This window comes from Salvelinus fontinalis, chromosome 5 (assembly GCF_029448725.1).
Source record: "Salvelinus fontinalis isolate EN_2023a chromosome 5, ASM2944872v1, whole genome shotgun sequence".
NCBI lineage: Eukaryota > Metazoa > Chordata > Actinopteri > Salmoniformes > Salmonidae > Salvelinus > Salvelinus fontinalis.
This window is the reverse complement of record NC_074669.1, coordinates 53,993,452-54,014,942: the sequence shown is the minus strand read 5'-3', so window position 1 is coordinate 54,014,942 and position 21,491 is coordinate 53,993,452. Positions and strand designations below refer to the sequence as shown.

The 21,491-nt window shown below is 46.8% G+C and overlaps 1 protein-coding gene across 1 annotated transcript; it reads left to right on the top strand.

Annotated features, from left to right (window-relative positions):
• Positions 1 to 5,855: 5,855 nt before the first annotated feature.
• Positions 5,856 to 19,292, top strand: LOC129856117 (mucin-5AC-like). Its single transcript, XM_055924223.1, has 9 exons — positions 5,856 to 5,908; positions 6,135 to 6,368; positions 6,807 to 6,890; positions 7,146 to 7,460; positions 7,521 to 7,615; positions 7,686 to 8,373; positions 8,727 to 8,869; positions 8,997 to 9,739; positions 19,131 to 19,292. The coding sequence occupies exons 1-9, from the start codon at positions 5,856 to 5,858 to the stop codon at positions 19,290 to 19,292; spliced, it is 2,517 nt and encodes an 838-aa protein (XP_055780198.1).
• The last annotated feature ends 2,199 nt before the right edge of the window (positions 19,293 to 21,491 follow it).

The following is a 21,491-nucleotide window of genomic DNA, read 5'->3' as shown; positions in this document are numbered from 1 at the left end:
AACAACCACAGATGCACCAACGTCAACAACTGTTTCTGTTACAACAACAATGGCTTCAACAACAACAGCAGCTCCAACAACAACAGAAGCACTAACAACAACCCCAGCTGCTCCCACAACAACCACAGTTGCACCAACAACAACCACAGCTCCACCTAAAGCGACCACAGATGCTTCCACATCGACCTCAGCATCACCTTCGACAACCACAGCTGCACCTACAGCAACAGATTCTCCCTCAAAAACCACAGCTGCACCTACAGCGACCACAGATGCTTCGACATCGACGACAACATCACCTTCGACAACCACAGCTGCACCTACAGCAACAACAGCTTCTCCAACAACAGCCCCAGCTGCACCTACAGCAACAACTGTTTCTGATACAACAATAATGGCTTCAACAACAACAGCAGTTCCAACAACAACAGAAGCACCAACAACAACCCCAGCTGCTCCCACAACAACCACAGCTGCACCAACAATAACCACAGCTCCACCTACAGCGACCACAGATGCTTCCACGTCGACCTCAGCGTCACCTTCAACAACAACAGCTGCACCTACAGCAACAGCTTCTCCCACAACAACCACAGCTCCACCTACAGCGATCACAGATGCTTCGACATCGACCGCAGTGTCACTTTCAACAACCACAGCTGCACCTACAGCAACTGCTTCTCCCACAAAAACCACAGCTGCACCTACAGCGACCACAGATGCTTCCACATCGACCTCAGCATCACCTTCGACAACCACAGCTGCACCTACAGAAACAACATCTTCTCCAACAACAGCCACAGCTGCACTTACAGCAACAGCTTCTCTCACAACAACCACAGATGCACCAACGTCAACGACTGTTTCTTTTACAACAACAATGGCTTCAACAACAACAGCAGCTCCAACAACAACAGAAGCACCAACAACAACCCCAGCTGCTCCCACAACAACCACAGTTGCACCAACAACAACCACAGCTCCACCTACAGCGACAACTGACACTTCCACAATGACCTTAGCTGCACACACGACAACCACAGCTCCACCTACAGCGACCACAGATGCTTTCACATCCACCTCAGCGCCACCTTCAACAACCACAGGTGCACCTACAGCAACAGCTTCTCCCACAACAACCACAGCTGCACCTACAGCAACGGCTTCTCCCACAACAACCACAGCTGCACCAACGACAACCACAGCTCCACCTACAGCAACCACAGATGCTTCCATATCGACCTCAGCGTCACCTTCGACAACCACAGCTGCACCTACAGCAACAACAGCTTCTCCAACAACAGCCACAGCTGCACAAACGACAACCAACGTTTCTGATACAACTACAATGGCTCTTACAGCAACAGCAGCTCCAACAATAACCCCAACTGCTTCCACAACAGCCACAGCTGCACCAACGACAACCACAGCTCCACCTACAGCGACCACAGCTGCTTCCACAACAATCTCAGCTTCACCGTCGACAACCACAGCTGCACCAACGGCAACTACAGCTCTTGTTACAACTATAGTAGCTCTTACAACAACAGCAGCTTCAACAAAAACCCCAGCTGCTCCCACAACAACCACAGTTGCACCAACAATAACCACGGCTCCACCTACTGCGACCACAGATACTTCCACGTCGACCTCAGCGTCACCTTCAACAACCACAGGTTCACCTACAGCAACAGCTTCTCCAACAACAACCGCAGCTGCACCAACGTCAACAACTGTTTCTGTTACAACAACAATGGATTCAACAACAACAGCAGCTCCAACAACAACAGAAGCACCAACAACAACCCCAGCTGCTCCTACAACAACCACAGTTGCACCAACAATAACCACAGCTCCACCTACAGCGATCACAGATGCTTCGACATCGACCGCAGTGTCACCTTCAACAACCACAGCTGCACCTACAGCAACTGCTTCTCCCACAACAACAACAGAAGCACCAACAACAACCCCAGCTGCTCCTACAACAAACACAGTTGCACCAACAATCACCACAGCTCCACCTACAGCAACCACAGATGCTTCCATATCGACCTCAGCGTCACCTTCAACAACAACAGCTGCACCTACAGCAACAGCTTCTCCCACAACAACCACAGCTTCACCAACGTCAACAACTGTTTCTGTTACAACAACAATGGCTTTAACAACAACAGCAGCTCCAACAACAACAGAAGCACCACTAACAACCCCAGCTGCTCCTACAACCACAGCTGCACCAACGACAACCACAGCTCCACCTAAAGCGACCACAGATGCTTCCACATCGACCTCAGCGTCACCTTCGACAACCACAGCTGCACCTACATCAACAACAGCTTCTCCAACAACAGCCACAGCTGCACAAACAACACCTAAAGTTTCTGATACAACTACAATGGCTTTAACAGCAACAGCAGCTCCAACAATAACCCCAGCTGCTTCCACAACAACCACAGCTTCTCCCACAACAACCACAGCTGCACCTACAGCGACCACAGATGCTTCCACATCGACCTCAGCGTCACCTTCGACAACCACAGCTGCACCTACAGCAACAACAGCTTCTCCAACAACAGCCACAGCTGCACCAACGTCAACAACTGTTTCTGTTACAACAACAATGGATTCAAAAACAACAGCAGCTCCAACAACAACACAAGCACCAACAACAACCCCAGCTGCTCCTACAACAACCACAGTTGCACCTACAATAACCACAGCTCCACCTACAGCGACCACAGATGCTTCGACATCGACCTCAGCGTCACCTTCAACAACCACAGCTGCACCTACAGCAACAGCTTCTCCCACAACAACCACAGCTGCACCAACAACAGTTTCTGATACAACACCAATGGCTTCAACAACAACAGCAGCTCCAACAACAACAGAAGCACCAACAACAATCACAGCTGCACCAACGACAACCACAGCTCCACCTACAACGACAACTGACACTTCCACAATGACCTCAGCTTCACATTCGACAACCACAGCTGCACCAACAATAACCACAGCTCCACCGACAGCGACCACAGATGCTTCGACATCGACCTCAGCATCACCTTTGACAACCACAGCTTCACCTACAGCAACAACAGCTTCTCCAACAACAGCCACAGCTGCACAAACGACAACTAACGTTTCTGATACAACTACAATGGCTCTTACAGCAGCTCCAACAATAACCCCAATTGCTTCCACAACAACAACAGCAGCTCCAACAACAACAGAAGCACCAACAACAACCCCAGCTGCTCCCACAACAACCACAGTTGCACCAACAATAACCACAGCTCCACCTACAGCAACCACAGATTCTTCCACATCGACCTCAGCATCACCTTCGACAACCACAGCTGCACCTACAGCAACAACATCTTCTCCCACAACAACCACAGTTGCACCAACAATAACCACAGCTCCACCTACAGCGACCACAGATGCTTCCACATCGACCTCAGCATCACCTTCGACAACCACAGCTGCACCTACAGCAACAACATCTTCTCCAACAACAGCCACAGCTGCACTTACAGCAACAGCTTCTCTCACAACAACCACTTATGCACCAACGTCAACAACTGTTTCTGTTACAACAACAATGGCTTCAACAACAACAGCAGCTCCAACAACAACAGAAGCACCAACAACAACCCCAGCTGCTACCACAACAACCACAGTTGCACCAACAATAACCAGAGCTCCACCTACTGCGACAACAGATGCTTCCACGTCGACCTCAGCGTCACCTTCAACAACCACAGGTACACCTACAGCAACAGCTTCTCCAACAACAACCGCAGTTGCACCAACGTCAACAACTGTTTCTGTTACAACAACAATGGATTCAACAACAACAGTAGCTCCAACAACAACAGAAGCACCAACAACAACCCCAGCTGCTCCTACAACAACCACAGTTGCACCAACAATAACCACAGCTCCACCTACAGCGATCACAGATGCTTCGACATCGACCGCAGTGTCACCTTCAACAACCACAGCTGCACCTACAGCAACTGCTTCTCCCACAACAACCACAGCTGCACCTACAGCAACCACAGATGCTTACACATCGACCTCAGCATCACCTTCGACAACCACAGCTGCACCTACAGCAACAACATCTTCTCCAACAACAGCCACAGCTGCACTTACAGCAACAGCTTCTCTCACAACAACCACAGATGCACCAACGTCAACAACTGTTTCTGTTACAACAACAATGGCTTCAACAACAACAGCAGCTCCAACAACAACAGAAGCACCAACAATAACCCCAACTGCTTCCACAACAACCACAGTTGCACCAACAACAACCACAGCTCCACCTACAGTGACAACTGACACTTCCACAATGACCTCAGCTGCACACACGACAACCACAGCTCCACCTACAGCGACCACAGATGCTTTCACATCCACCTCAGCGCCACCTTCAACAACCACAGGTGCACCTACAGCAACAGCTTCTCCCACAACAACCACAGCTGCACCTACAGCAACGGCTTCTCCCACAACAACCACAGCTGCACCAACGACAACCACAGCTCCACCTACAGCAACCACAGATGCTTCCACATCGACCTCAGCGTCACCTTCGACAACCACAGCTGCACCTACAGCAACAACAGCTTCTCCAACAACAGCCACAGCTGCACCAACGACAACCACAGCTCCACCTACAGCGACCACAGCTACTTCCACAACAATCTCAGCTTCACCGTCGACAACCACAGCTGCACCAACGGCAACTACAGCTCATGTTACAACTACAGTAGCTCCTACAACAACAGCAGCTTCAACAACAACCCCAGCTGCTCCCACAACAACCACAGTTGCACCAACAATAACCACAGCTCCACCTACTGCGACCACAGATACTTCCACGTCGACCTCAGCGTCACCTTCAACAACCACAGGTACACCTACAGCAACAGCTTCTCCAACAACAACCGCAGCTGCACCAACGGCAACAACTGTTTCTGTTACAACAACAATGAATTCAACAACAACAGCAGCTCCAACAACAACAGAAGCACCAACAACAACCCCAGCTGCTCCCACAACAACCACAGATGCACCTACAGCGACCACAGATGCTTCCACATCGACCTCAGAATCACCTTCAACAACCACAGCTGCACCTACAGCAACAGCTTCTCTCACAACAACCACAGATGCACCAACGTCAACAACTGTTTCTGTTACAACAACAATGGCTTCAACAACAACAGCAGCTCCAACAACAACAGAAGCACCAACAACAACCCCAGCTGCTCCCACAACAACCACAGATGCACCAACAACAACCACAGCTCCACCTACAGCGACAACTGACACTTCCACAATGACCTCAGCTGCACACACGACAACCACAGCTCCACCTACAGCGACCACAGATGCTTTCACATCCACCTCAGCGCCACCTTCAACAACCACAGGTGCACCTACAGCAACAGCTTCTCCCACAACAACCACAGCTGCACCTACAGCAACCACAGATGCTTACACATCGACCTCAGCATCACCTTCGACAACCACAGCTGCACCTACAGCAACAACATCTTCTCCAACAACAGCCACAGCTGCACTTACAGCAACAGCTTCTCTCACAACAACCACAGATGCACCAACGTCAACAACTGTTTCTGTTACAACAACAATGGCTTCAACAACAACAGCAGCTCCAACAACAACAGAAGCACCAACAATAACCCCAACTGCTTCCACAACAACCACAGTTGCACCAACAACAACCACAGCTCCACCTACAGTGACAACTGACACTTCCACAATGACCTCAGCTGCACACACGACAACCACAGCTCCACCTACAGCGACCACAGATGCTTTCACATCCACCTCAGCGCCACCTTCAACAACCACAGGTGCACCTACAGCAACAGCTTCTCCCACAACAACCACAGCTGCACCTACAGCAACGGCTTCTCCCACAACAACCACAGCTGCACCAACGACAACCACAGCTCCACCTACAGCAACCACAGATGCTTCCACATCGACCTCAGCGTCACCTTCGACAACCACAGCTGCACCTACAGCAACAACAGCTTCTCCAACAACAGCCACAGCTGCACCAACGACAACCACAGCTCCACCTACAGCGACCACAGCTACTTCCACAACAATCTCAGCTTCACCGTCGACAACCACAGCTGCACCAACGGCAACTACAGCTCATGTTACAACTACAGTAGCTCCTACAACAACAGCAGCTTCAACAACAACCCCAGCTGCTCCCACAACAACCACAGTTGCACCAACAATAACCACAGCTCCACCTACTGCGACCACAGATACTTCCACGTCGACCTCAGCGTCACCTTCAACAACCACAGGTACACCTACAGCAACAGCTTCTCCAACAACAACCGCAGCTGCACCAACGGCAACAACTGTTTCTGTTACAACAACAATGGATTCAACAACAACAGCAGCTCCAACAACAACAGAAGCACCAACAACAACCCCAGCTGCTCCCACAACAACCACAGATGCACCTACAGCGACCACAGATGCTTCCACATCGACCTCAGAATCACCTTCAACAACCACAGCTGCACCTACAGCAACAGCTTCTCTCACAACAACCACAGATGCACCAACGTCAACAACTGTTTCTGTTACAACAACAATGGCTTCAACAACAACAGCAGCTCCAACAACAACAGAAGCACCAACAACAACCCCAGCTGCTCCCACAACAACCACAGATGCACCAACAACAACCACAGCTCCACCTACAGCGACAACTGACACTTCCACAATGACCTCAGCTGCACACACGACAACCACAGCTCCACCTACAGCGACCACAGATGCTTTCACATCCACCTCAGCGCCACCTTCAACAACCACAGGTGCACCTACAGCAACAGCTTCTCCCACAACAACCACAGCTGCACCTACAGCAACGGCTTCTCCCACAACAACCACAGCTGCACCAACGACAACCACAGCTCCACCTACAGCAACCACAGATGCTTCCACATCGACCTCAGCGTCACCTTCGACTACCACAGCTGCACCTACAGCAACAACAGCTTCTCCAACAACAGCCACAGCTGCACAAACGACAACTAACGTTTCTGATACAACTACAATGGCTCTTACAGCAACAGCAGCTCCAACAATAACCCCAGCTGCTTCCACAACAGCCACAGCTGCACCAACGACAACCACAGCTCCACCTACAGCGACCACAGCTGCTTCCACAACAATCTCAGCTTCACCGTCGACAACCACAGCTGCACCAACGGCAACTACAGCTCTTGTTACAACTACAGTAGCTCCTACAACAACAGCAGCTTCAACAACAACCCCAGCTGCTCCCACAACAAACACAGTTGCACCAACAATAACCACAGCTCCACCTACTGTGACCACAGATACTTCCACGTCGACCTCAGCGCCACCTTCAACAACCACAGGTACACCTACAGCAACAGCTTCTCCAACAACAACCCCAGCTGCTCCTACAACAACCACAGTTCCACCAACAATAACCACAGCTCCACCTACAGCGATCACAGATGCTTCGACATCGACCTCAGTGTCACCTTCAACAACCACAGCTGCACCTACAGCAACTGCTTCTCCCACAACAAACACAGCTGCACCTACAGCGACCACAGATGCTTCCACATCGACCTCAGCATCACCTTCGACAACCACAGCTGCACCTACAGCAACAACATCTTCTCCAACAACAGCCACAGCTGCACTAACAGCAACAGCTTCTCTCACAACAACCACAGATGCTCCAACGTCAACAACTGTTTCTGTTACAACAACAATGGCTTCAACAATAACAGCAGCTCCAACAACAACAGAAGCACCAACAACAACCCCAGCTGCTCCCACAACAACCACAGTTGCACCAACAATAACCACAGCTCCACCTACAGCGACCACAGATGCTTCCACATCGACCTCAGCATCACCTTCGACAACCACAGCTGCACCTACAGCAACAACATCTTCTCCAACAACAGCCACAGCTGCACTTACAGCAACAGCTTCTCTCACAACAACCACAGATGCACCAACGTCAACAACTGTTTCTGTTACAACAACAATGGATTCAAAAACAACAGCAGCTCCAACAACAACAGAAGCACTAACAACAACCCCAGCTGCTCCTACAACCACAGTTGCACCAACAATAACCACAGCTCCACCTACAGCGACCACAGATGCTTCGACATCGACCTCAGCATCACCTTTGACAACCACAGCTGCACCTACAGCGACAACTGACACTTCCACAATGACCTCAGCTGCACCAACGACAACCATAGCTCCACCTACAGCGACCACAGATGCTTTCACATCGACCTCAGCGTCAACTTCAACAACCACAGCTGCAGCTACAGCAACAGCTTCTCCCACAACAACCACAGCTGCACCAACGTCAACAACTGTTTCTGTTACAACAACAATGGCTTCAACAACAACAATGGCTCCAACAACAGCAGAAGCTCCAAAAACAACCCCATCTGCTCCCACAACAACCACAGCTGCAACAACGACAACCACAGCTTCACCTACAGCGACCACAGATGCTTCCACATCGACCTCAGCGTCACCTTTGACAACCACAGCTGCACCTACAGCAACAACAGCTTCTCCAACAACAGCCACAGCTGCACAAACAACACCTAAAGTTTCTGATACAACTACAATGGCTCTTACAGCAACAGCAGCTCCAACAATAACCCAAACTGCTTCCACAACAGCCACAGCTGCACCAACGACAACCACAGCTCCACCTACAGCGACCACAGCTGCTTCCACAACAATCTCAGCTTCACCGTCGACAACCACAGCTGCACCAACGGCAACTACAACTCTTGTTACAACTACTGTAGCACCTACAACAGCAGCTTCAACAACAACCCCAGCTGCTCCCACAACAACCACAGCTGCACCTACAGCAACAACAGCTTCTCCAACAACAACCACAGCTGCACCAACGTCAACAACTGCTTCTGTTAAAACAACAATGGCTTCAACAACAACAGCTCCAACAACAACAGAAGCACCAACAACAACCCCAGCTGCTCCTACAACCACAGCTGCCCCAACGACAACCACAGCTCCACCTACAGCGACCACAAATGCTTCTACATCGACCTCAGCGCCACCTTCGACAACCACAGCTGCACCTACAGCAACAACAGCTTCTCCAACAACAGCCACAGCTGCACAAACAACACCTAAAGTTTCTCATACAACAACAATGGCTCCAACAACAGCAGCTCCAACAACAACCACAGTGGCTCCCTCTACAACAACAACTGCCATAACAACAACAACAGCAACAACAAAAGCTTCTGTAACAACCACCCCTACTAGCCCTACCAGAACTACACCTAACCTCACAACAATCACAGGTGCTCCAAAGACATCCACAGCTGCATCCACAGCTACCACAGCTGCTCCCACGACAACCACAGATTCACCAACGACAACCACAGCAGCTCCCACAACCACAACATTTACACTAACATCCCCAGCTGCTGCTATGACAACAGCCACCCCTACAACAACTACAACTGCTCCCACAACAACCACAGCAGTGCCAACATCAACCACAGCAGCTCCCACTACACTCACAGCTTCACCATCGACAACCACAGTTGCTGCAAAGATCACCAACTCCCACCACACAACAACCAACGTTTCAGCCACAACAACCACAGCTGCTGTAACTACCACAGCTACAGCTGCACCAACGTCAACTACAGCTGCTAAGACAACAACAACTGTTTCCCCAACCACCGCATCCACAAACCCTCCAACGTCAAATGAAGGTGTACTTATTCTAAAGTTCCGGATGTACCGTACGTTTATCGAAGCCTACGGAAATTCAAGTTCCTTGGATTACATTACTTTGGCTTTAAATGTCACAACTGAGGTAAAAGTTTGTCATTAATAGAAATATTGAAATGGACATTTACAAAAATATCTTGCTTGAGAGTTATTAGTATCTAGTACACATTCTTTGTCCTTAAAATACTCATTATGCCCTCTGATATCTTTCTACAGTTGACTCGAGGATACAAAAATTTATATCCTGAAATCTTCCTCAGATGCATCATCATCAGTTTCTGGTATGTTCAGTTTTCATTTTGGTCCATATTTCTACAAGTTACTTGCAGCTAAAACAAGTGTGTTATTTACGTTTACCATTATTTAAAAGTACTAATACTACTACAACCAATAATAATAACTTTTATCATATTCACATACATTCTACTTCTTTGATTTTTAGGTCTGGGTCTGTAGGTGCGACAACCAAGTTGTTCTTCACAAATCAGTCAGTGGTCCCTAACATTACAGATGTAGTGGAATCCCTCAAGACATCCATCAACATGTACAAGGTTTTCTTAGATGTTATTCCTGGCAGTATCAAAGCTGGTAAGGATGAATCTTAACACACAGATGATTGCTTGAAGCAATATTTCTGTCTGTGACACGGAAATTGTTGTTGTTGTTTTGTATGCCCAAAGCTTATTTACCAGCTCTGGTTTCATCAGTTGTGACCAAATTACATCACACTTGAAATACTGTACCTCATTTAAAGGTCTATCTTTTCATTTCAAAATCATTTCAATCATGGTAGTCTCTTATAAGACTATCTTTACCCGTAGATGTGTGCAAAAATGATTATGGTTCTCTGGTTTGCATCACTGATTATTTGAATCAGGAATGGGCAACTTTGATTGAAAAACGTGAGAGGTTGCAGTGGCTGGTGTGTCTTCATACCCACATACCACATTTGCCATTAAACCAAATTTGCTGCAAATCTAAACATTTTGCCATGGGACGGAGATAAAAAATGTGACCTTGTATATTCTATTATTCTAATGCTGAACAGTAAGTTGAGACTCTGACTGAGTCCTTAAATATACTGTGTATATATCTACAGTGCATTCAGAAATTATTCAACCCCTTGATGTTTTCCACATTTTGTTACGCTTTGTCACGATCGTGTGGGGGATTGACGGACCAAAATGCAGCAGTTGGAAAATAAGCCATCCTCTTTTATTTTAAAAGATGACGAAAAAAATACACGAAACACTTAATACAAAACAAAACAAGAAAACGATCGTGAAGCTACAAACGTTGTGCACATACATACAGGCTACAAACGTTCTACATAGACAATTACTCACCACCAATGAGAGCCTATGGCTACCCTAAATAAGGCTCCCAATCAGAGACAACCGAAATCAGCTGTCTCTAATTGGGAACTCATTCAGGTAACCATAGACTCTCCTAGATAACTAAACATACATAGACAACGCTAGACATCTACACTCAACACAAACCCATATACTACACCCCATAACCCCTTTACCATATAAACACCCAAAACCAACAAAACATAAACATTCCCCATGTCACACCCTGACCTAACTAAAATAATAAAGAAAACAAAGAATACTAAGGCCAGGGCGTGACACGCTTACAGTCTTATTCTAAAATGACAGCAGTGGGGTCAAACTGTAGAACCCAGTTCCTTCATTTGAATATAAAAAGGGATTTTATCAAACAAAACTATGCTACATTTTATGTCTGGGACCCTCAGGATGATAAATCAGAGCAATATGAATGAATGTAAGTACATTATTTACCTTCAGAGGTGAATGTACCAAACCAGTTTCTGTGATTTGTTTTTTTGTTGTGCACTATCCTCAAAATAATAGCATGGTATTTTTTGCTGTAATAGATGCTGTAAATGGGACACTGCAGTTCGATTAACAACATTTTAAGATTTCTGCCAATATAACACATGTCGATGTCCCGGAATTGGCTTTTGTTTACAAAGTCATTCTAGTCACATTATTGCATATTGAGCAACAACTGTCACAATTTAGGCACACCGATCCCATAGAGGTTAAATCGTTTTTTCCCCTCATCAATATTCACACATAATGACAAAGCAAAAACGGGTTAAGAAAGTTTTGCAAATGTTTTAAAAATCAAACACTGAATATCACATTTACATAAGTATTCAGATCCTTTACTCAATAAGTTGTTGAAGCACCTTTGGCAGCAATTATAGCCTTGTGTCTTCTTGGGTATGACTCTACAAGCTTGGCACACCTGTATTTGGAGAGTGTCCGCTGCTGCTGAAAAACATCCATGCTGCCACCACCATGCTTCACCATAGGGATGGTGTTAGGTTTCCTCCAGACAAGACGCTTGGCATTTAGGCCAAAGAATACAATATTGGTTTCATCAGATCAGATAATCTTGTTTCTCATGGTTTGAGAGTCTTTAGGTGCCTTTTGACTAACTCCAAGCGGGCTGTTTTACTGAGGAGTTGCTTCCTTCTGGCCACACTACCATAAAGGCCTGATTGGTGGAAGGCTGCAGAGATGGTTGTCCTTCTGGAAGGTTCTCCCATCTCCACAGAGGAACTATAAAGCTCTGTCAGAGTGACCATCGTGTTCTTGGTCTCCTCCCTGACCAAGGCCCTTTTCCCCTGATTACTCAGTTTGGCCGCGCAGCCAGCTCTAGGAAGAGTTTTTGTTTATTGTTGTTCCAAACTTCTTCCATATAGGAATGATGGAGGCCACTGTGTTCTTAGGGACCTTCAATGCTGCAGAAATATTTTGGTACCCTTCTCCAGAGTTGTGCCTAGACACATCCCTGTCTCAGAGCTCTACAGACAATTCCTTCGACCTCATGGCTTGGTTTTTGCTTTGACATGCCCTGTCAACTGTGAGACCTTATATAGACAGGTGTGTGTCTTTACAAATCATGTCCAATCAATTTAATTTACCACAGGTGGACTAAAATCAAGTTTTAGAAACATCTCAAGGATGATCAATGGAAACAGGATGCACCTGAGCTTAATTTCAAGTCTCATAGCAAAGGGTTTGAATACTTATGTAAATAAGGTATTTCTGTTTTTTATTTTTACATTAAATGTCTAAAAACCTGTTTCTGCTTTGTCATCATGCGGTATTGGGAGTAGATTGATGAGGGGGAAAAAACTGTTGAATTAATTTTAGAATAAGCCTGTAATGTAACAAAATGGGGAAAAAGTCAAGGGGTCTGAATACTTTCCGAATGTACTGTATAAATATACTAAAGGGAAGCTGCTGGCCGCCAGTTGATCATCCCTGATTAGGATGAATCATTATAAAGCCTACATCTTTTATATTTTTGCAAGAAGAGAGACTTTGGGGAAGGCTTTGCAGGGGCTTTTAAATGGTAAAAATCTGTTTGTTTTTTTACAGAAATCCAGAACTCCCCAACTAATGCTATGACTAATGCTATGACTACTGCTACGACTAATGCTACGACTCCTGCTACGACCACTGCTACGACCACTGCTACGACCACTGCTACGACTACTGCTACGACTACTGCTACGACCACTGCCACAACCACTGCTACGACTCCTGCTACGACCACTGCTACGACTACTGCTACGACCACTGCCACGACCACTGCTACGACTCCTGCTAGGACCACTGCTAGGACCACTGCTACGACCACTGCTACGACCACTGCCTCGACCACTGCCTCGACCACTGCTACAACCACTGCTACGACTAGTGCTACAACTACTTCTAGGACCTCTGCTACGACTACTGCTACGACTACTGCAACCACCAGGACAATGACACCAGCAGCAGCCACGAAAACTACAGAGGGTTCACATACCTCCAGCAACGCTATGGGAAGAAACAGACCTCAAGAAATGGTCACTTTACTACTTGCTTTCATGCTGATCTATTTCTTCTGAACAGAATAACTCTAGGACTCAATTAAACCCATTAAGTATAACAAATTCCACAATAAAGGCATATGTAACTTCTGCTATTAAGATTAAGAGATGTTAAGAAACGGCTAATACTAGCTTAGTTAAAGTAATTGCTTATCATTATGATTATGTATAAAACTGTTAGTCTATTTTGTTTTGTACAAAATTGACCTCAATAGAAAATAAATCACAAAATAATGCTGGTAATGTGATGAAGCTAATTCTGCTAATGCCAGAAACTGGATTACTGTGTGAATGAAAGTAAATGAGTTGTGTTTTGCTATTTAATATATATATTTGTTTTAGTATATCGCAATAGCTTATGAATAATGTCATATAATGTAATAAATTAGTATCGTATGAAATAACTAATTAAATTAGAAAATGATCTTGGAAACCTAAAGGTCTATTCAGTAATATATATATATTCTTTCTTATTGTAACCCAACTCTTAGCATACATTGAAATATTTGGAAATTACTTTGACAACCCTTGAATAAATAATGCCATACACATTTTTTGAAACAAGTAATTTATTTCATTTCACTTCACCAATTTGGACTATTTTGTGTGTGTACATTACATGAGTTCCAAACAAAAATCAATTTAAATTACAGGTTGTAATGCAACTAAATAGAACAAAAGCCAAGGTGGATGAATACTTGTGCAAGGCACTGTACAGCCACAACAACCACATCTTCTCTGACAACAACTACAGCATCTACAACATCCACAACAGTTTCATCCACAACAACCATAGCCAGCCTACAACAATGTTTTTCAGCGGCAGGGACTGGGAGACTAGTCAGAATGGAAGGAAAGATGAACAGAGAAAGTACAGAGTGATCCTTGATGAAAGCCTGCTCCAGAGAGCTCAAGACCTCAGACTGGGGCGAAGGTTCACCTTCCAACAGGACAATGACCCTAAGGACACAGCCAAGACAATGCAGGAGTGGCTATGGGACAAGTCTCTCAATGTCCAGAGCTTGGAGTTGAATCCGATCGATCATCTCTGGAGAGACTGAAAAATGGCTGTGCAGCTACTGTCCCCATATAACTTGACAGACCTTGAGGGGATCTGCAAGAAAGAATGGGAGAAACTCCCCAAATACAGGTGTGCCAAGCTTGTAGCATCATACCAAAGAAAACTCAATCCTATAATTGCTGCCAAAGGTTCTTCAACAAAGTGCTGAGAAAAGGGCTCTGAATACATATGTAAATGTAATGTAACAAAAGGTGCAAAAAGTGTAGGTGTATGAATACTTTCCTAATGCATGATACTATATATATATATATATATATATACATACAGTGGGGAAAACAAGTTTTTGATACACTGCCAATTTTGCAGGTTTTCTTACTTACAAAGCATGTAGAGGTCTGTCGTTTTTATCATAGGTACACTTCAACTGTGAGAGACGGAATCAATCAATCAATCAATTTTATTTTATATAGCCCTTCGTACATCAGATAATATCTCGAAGTGCTGTACAGAAACCCAGCCTAAAACCCCAAACAGCTAGAATGCGGGTGTAGAAGCACGGTGGCTAGGAAAAACTCCCTAGAAAGGCCAAAACCTAGGAAGAAACCTAGAGAGGAACCAGGCTATGAGGGGTGGCCAGTCCTCTTCTGGCTGTGCCGGGTGGAGATTATAACAGAACTATGCCAAGATGTTCAAAAATGTTCATAAGTGACAAGCATGGTCAAATAATAATCATGAATAATTTTCAGTTGGCTTTTCATAGCTGATCATTAAGAGTTGAAAAACAACAGGTCTGGGACAGGTGGCGGTTCCATAACCACAGGCAGAACAGCTGAAACTGGAATAGCAGCAAGGCCAGGCGGACTGGGGACAGCAAGGAGTCACCACGGGCGGCAGTCCCGACGCATGGTCCTAGGGCCCAGGTCCTCCGAGAGAAAGAAAGAGAGAAGGAGAAAATTAGAGAGAGCCAAGATTTTCAAAATGTTCATAAATGACAAGCATGGTCAAATAATAATCAGGAATAAATCTCAGTTGGCTTTTCATAGCCGATCATTAAGAGTTGAAAACAGCAGGTCTGGGACAGGTAGGGGTTCCATAACCGCAGGCAGAAGAGTTGAAACTGGAATAGCAGCAAGGCCAGGCGGACTGGGGGCAGCAAGGAGTCACCACGGCCGGTAGTCCCGACGTATGGTCCTAGGGCTCAGGTCCTCCGAGAGAAAGAGAGAAGGAGAAAATTAGAGAGAGCCAAGATTTTCAAAATGTTCATAAATGACAAGCATGGTCAAATAATAATCAGGAATAAATCTCAGTTGGCTTTTCATAGCCGATCATTAAGAGTTGAAAACAGCAGGTCTGGGACAGGTAGGGGTTTCGTAACCGCAGGCAGAAACAGTTGAAACTGGAATAGCAGCAAGGCCGGGCGGACTGGGGACAGCAAGGTGTCAGCATGCCCGGTAGTCCTGACGTATGGTCCTAGGGCTCAGGTTCTCAGAGAGAAAGAGAGAACGAGAGAATTAGAGAGAGCATACTTAAATTCACACAGGACACTGGATAAGACAGGAGAAGTACTCCAGGTATAACCAACTGACCCTAGCCCCCCGACACATAAACTACTGCAGCATAAATACTGGAGGCTGAGACAGGAGCGGTCAGGAGACACTGTGGCCCCATCCGAAGAAACCCCCGGACAGGGCCAAACAGGAAGGATATAACCCCACCCACTCTGCCAAAGCACAGCCCCCACACCACTAGAGGGATATCCTCAACCACCAACTTACAATCCTGAGACAAGGCCGAGTATAGCCCACAAAGGTCTACACCACAGCACAACCAAGGGGGGGCGCCAACCCAGACAGGAAGTTCACGTCAGTAACTCAACCCACTGAAGTGACGCACTCCTCCTAGGGACGGCATGAAAGAGCACCAGCAAGCCAGTGACTCAGCCCCAGTAACAGGGTTAGAGGCAGAGAATCCCAGTGGAGAGAGGGGCCCGGCCCTGGAGAGACAGCAAGGGCGGTTCGTTGCTCCAGAGCCTTTCCGTTCACCTTCACACTCCTGGGCCAGACTACACTCAATCATATGACCTACTGAAGAGATAAGTCTTCAGTAAAGACTTAAAGGTTGAGACCGAGTCTGCGTCTCTCACATGGGTAGGCAGACTGTTCCATAAAAATGGAGATCTATAGGAGAAAGCCCTGCCTCCAGCTGTTTGAATCTAAAACAAAAATCCAAAAAATCACATTGTATGATTTTTAAGTAATTAATTAGCATTTTATTGCATGACATAAGTATTTGATAAATCAGAAAAGCAGAACATAATATTTGGTACAGAAACCTTTGTTGGCAATTACAGAGATCACACAATGCAGCAGGAATTTTGGCCCACTCCTCCATACAGACCTTCTCCAGATCCTTCAGGTTTCGGGGCTGTCACTGAGCAATACGGACTTTCAGCTCCCTCCATTGATTTTCTATTGGGTTCAGGTCTGGAGACTGGCTAGGCCACTCCAGGACCTTGAGATGCTTCTTACGGAGCCACTCCTTAGTTGCCCTGGCTGTGTGTTTCGGGTCGTTGTCATGCTGGAAGACCCAGCCACGACCCATCTTCAATGCTCTTACTGAGGAAAGGAGGTTGTTGGCCAAGATCTCGCGATACATGGCCCCATCCATCCTCCCCTCAATACGGTGCAGTCGTCCTGTCCCCTTTGCAGAAAAGCATCCCCAAAGAATGATGTTTCCACCTCCATGTTTCACGGTTGGGATGGTGTTCTTGGGGTTGTACTCATCCTTCTTCTTCCTCCAAACACGGCGAGTGGAGTTTAGACCAAAAAGCTCTATTTTTGCCTCATCAGACCACATGACCTTCTCCCATTCCTCCTCTGGATCATCCAGATGGTCATTGGCAAACTTCAGACGGTGCCTGGACATGCGCTGGCTTGAGCAGGGGGACCTTGCGTGCGCTGCAGGATTTTAATCCATGACGGCGTAGTGTGTTACTAATTGTTTTCTTTGAGACTGTGGTCCCAGCTCTCTTCAGGTCATTGACCAGGTCCTGCAGTGTAGTTCTGGGCTGGTCCCTCACCTTCCTCATGATCATTGATGCCCCACGAGGTGAGATCTTGCATGGAGCCCCAGACCGAGGGTGATTGACCGTCATCTTGAACTTCTTCCATTTTCTAAAAATTGCGCCAACAGTTGTTGCCTTCTCACCAAGCTGCTTGCCTATTGTCCTGTAACCCATCCCAGCCTTGTGCAGCTCTACAAGTTTATCCCTGATGTCCTTACACAGCTCTCTGGTCTTGGCCATTGTGGAGAGGTTGGAGTCTTTGATTGAGTCTGTGAGCAGATGTCTTTTATATAGGTAACGAGTTCAAACAGGTGCAGTTAATACAGGTAATGAGTGGAGAACAGGAGGGCTTCTTAAAGAAAAACTAACAGGTCTGTGAGAGCCGGAACTCTTACTGGTTGGTAGGTGATCAAATACTTATGTCATGCAATAAAATGCAAATGAATTACCTAAAAATCATACAATGTGATTTTCTGGATTTTTGTTTTAGATTCCATCTCTCACAGTTGAAGTGTACCTATGATAAAAAAATACAGACCTCTACATGCTTTGTAAGTAGGAAAACCTGCACTGTACGTGCACAAACGAAGATAACTACCCACTACTACCAAAAGGAAAAATGGCTGCCTAAGTAAGATTCCCAATCAGAGACAACGGTAGACAGCTGTCCCTGATTGAGAACCATATCCCGCCAAAACATAGAAACAAACATAGAATGCCCACCCCAAATCACACCCTGACCTAACCAAATAGAGAAATGAAACGGCTCTCTAAGGTCAGGGCGTGACAGTATTCCCCCCCCCCCCCCCCAAAAAAAAAGGTGCGGACTCCCGGCCGCAAACCTGAACCTATAGGGAAGGGTCCAGGTGGGCATCTACCCTCGGTGGCGGCTCTGGCTTGGGACGTAGCCCCCGCTCCACCTCTGCCCTTGGTGGCGCCTGTGGTGCGGGGACCCTCGTCGCCGACTCCGGACTGGGAACCCGCTCTGCAGGCCCCGGACTGGGGACCCTCGCCGCAGGCCCCGGACTGGGGACCCTCGCCGCAGGCACCGGACTGGGGACCCTCGCCGCAGGCCCCGGACTGGGGACCGTCGCGGAAGGCTCCGGACTGGAGACAGTCGCGGAAGGCTTCCGGACTGGAGACTGTCGCTGAAGGGTCCGGACTGACCCGTGGAGCAGGCACAGGTCGACCCGGGCTGTGGGGGAGCACTGGAGATCTGGTGCTTAACACTTGCACCACTCCTCATGGCTGAATGCCCACTCTAGCCCGGCACGTGCGGAGCCCAGGCACAGGACGCACTGAACTGTCACAGCGCACTGGTGACACAGTGCGCAGAGCAGGCGCAGGATACCCGAGGCCGAAACGGCGCAGCGGAGACCAAGAGCGCTGAGCTGGCACAATCTGCCCTGGCTGGATTCCCACTCTAGCGTTGGACTTGCTCCGAGCTGGCTCCGAGCGCGCCGGGCTGTGCACGCGCACTGGAGACACCATGCACTTTACCGCATAACACGGTGCCTGACCAGTACCACGCTCCTTGCCGTGAGCACGGGGAGTTAGCTCCGCCAACCTCTCCGTGTGCCCCCCAACATTTTTGGGGGGAGTGGCTTCTCGGGCTTCCATCGATGACTTGCCTCCTCATATCGTCGCCGCTCTTCCTTCGCTGCCTTTATCTCCTCCTGTGGACGGCGATATTACCCAGCCTGCCTCCAGGGTACTTTACCGTCCAGGATCTCCTCCCATCTCCATGAGTCCCTATCTCCATGCTGCTTGGTCCTTTAGTGGTGCGTAGTTCTGTCACGATCGTCGTATGGAATGGACCAAGGTGCAGCGTAGTGGGCATACATTTTTCCTTTATTATGCAAATGTCGCCAACAAAACAATAATACAACAAAAACGACCGTGAAGCTCCATAAGTCTATATGTGCACAAACAAAGATAACTACCCGCAACTACCAAAAGGAAAAAAGGCTGCCTAAGTATGATTCCCAATCAGAGACAATGATAGACAGCTTTCCCTGATTGAGAACCATACCCGGCCAAAACATAGAAACAAACAACATAGAATGCTAAAATGTTGTTTGCATCGCTGTTATTCAGTATTTCACCATGGCAAAGATGATCCAATTCAAGAAAGATCATTAGTCAGGTGCACTTTGTGCTGGAGACAATAAAAGGTCACACAAAAATGTACACTTTTGTCACACAACACAATGCCATAGATTTCTCAAGTTTTGAGGGAGAATGCATTTGGCATGCTGACTGCAGGAAATGTAATGTTTCTTGCTCTACTATAAGCCACCTCTAACGTTGATTTAGAGAATTTGGAAGTACGTCCTCCAGCCCAGGACCTCCACATCCGGCTTCTTCAGCTGGGGAATCATCTGAGACAACCACCCGGACAGCTGATGAAACTGTGGGTTTGCACAACTGAAGAATTTCTGCAAAAACTGTCAGAAACCTTCTCAGGGAAGCTCGTCTGCCTACTCATTGTCTTCACCAGGGTTTTGACCTGACTGCAGTTCAGCATCGTAACCGACTTCAGTTGCCAAATGCTCACCTTCGATGGCCACTGGTACGGTGGCGTCGGGCAGATGGCGTCGTGTGGGTGAGCGGTTTGCTGATGTCAACGTTGTGGACTGAGTGCCCCATGATGGCATTGGGGTTATGGTATAGGCAGGCATCAGCTACAGACAACGGACACAATTGCATTTTATTTATGCCCATTGTCGTGCCATTCATCTCATGTTTCATCATAATAAACCACGACCCCACGACTCACAACGAGAAACAAAAACAACAGCTTCAAGGTTAACCTGTCTAGGATGAGGGTGCCGCTAGCGGCACTCCCCCCCCACCCCCACTGAAAAGGCAGAGCCGCAAAATTCAAAAAAAATATTTTTTTTAAATATTTAACTTTCACACATTAAAGTCCAATACAGCTAATGAAAGACACAGATCTTGTGAATCCAGCCAACATGTCCGATTTTTAAAATGTTTTACAGGGAAGACACAATATGTAAAGATGTAAATCTATTACCTAAAAACACATTAGCATAATCCACCATCTTTTATTTGTCCACCAACACCAGTAGCTATCACCAATTCGGCTAAACTAAGATATTTATAGCCCCTAACCAAGAAAAAAACTCATCAGATGACAGTCTGATAACATATTTATGGTATGGGATAGGTTTTGTTAGAAGAATGTGCATATTTCAGGTAGATGGCATAGGTTACAATTGCACCCACCGTCACAAATGGACTAGAAAAACTACATTGAGCAACGTGTTTACCTACTTACTAATCATCAAACATTTCGTAAAAATACACAGCATACACTAATCGAAAGACACAGATCCTGTGAATACAGACAATATTTCAGATTTTCTAAGTGTCTTACAGCGAAAACACAATAAATCGTTATATTAGCATAGCACATAGCACATAGCAGCCCAGCATTGATTCTAGCCAAAGAGAGCGATAACGTCAACATCGCCAAAATATATTATTTTTTTCACTAACCTTCTCAGAATTCTTCAGATGACACCCCTGTAACATCACATTACAACATACATATACAGTTTGTTCGAAAATGTGCATATTTAGCCACCAAAATCATGGTTAAA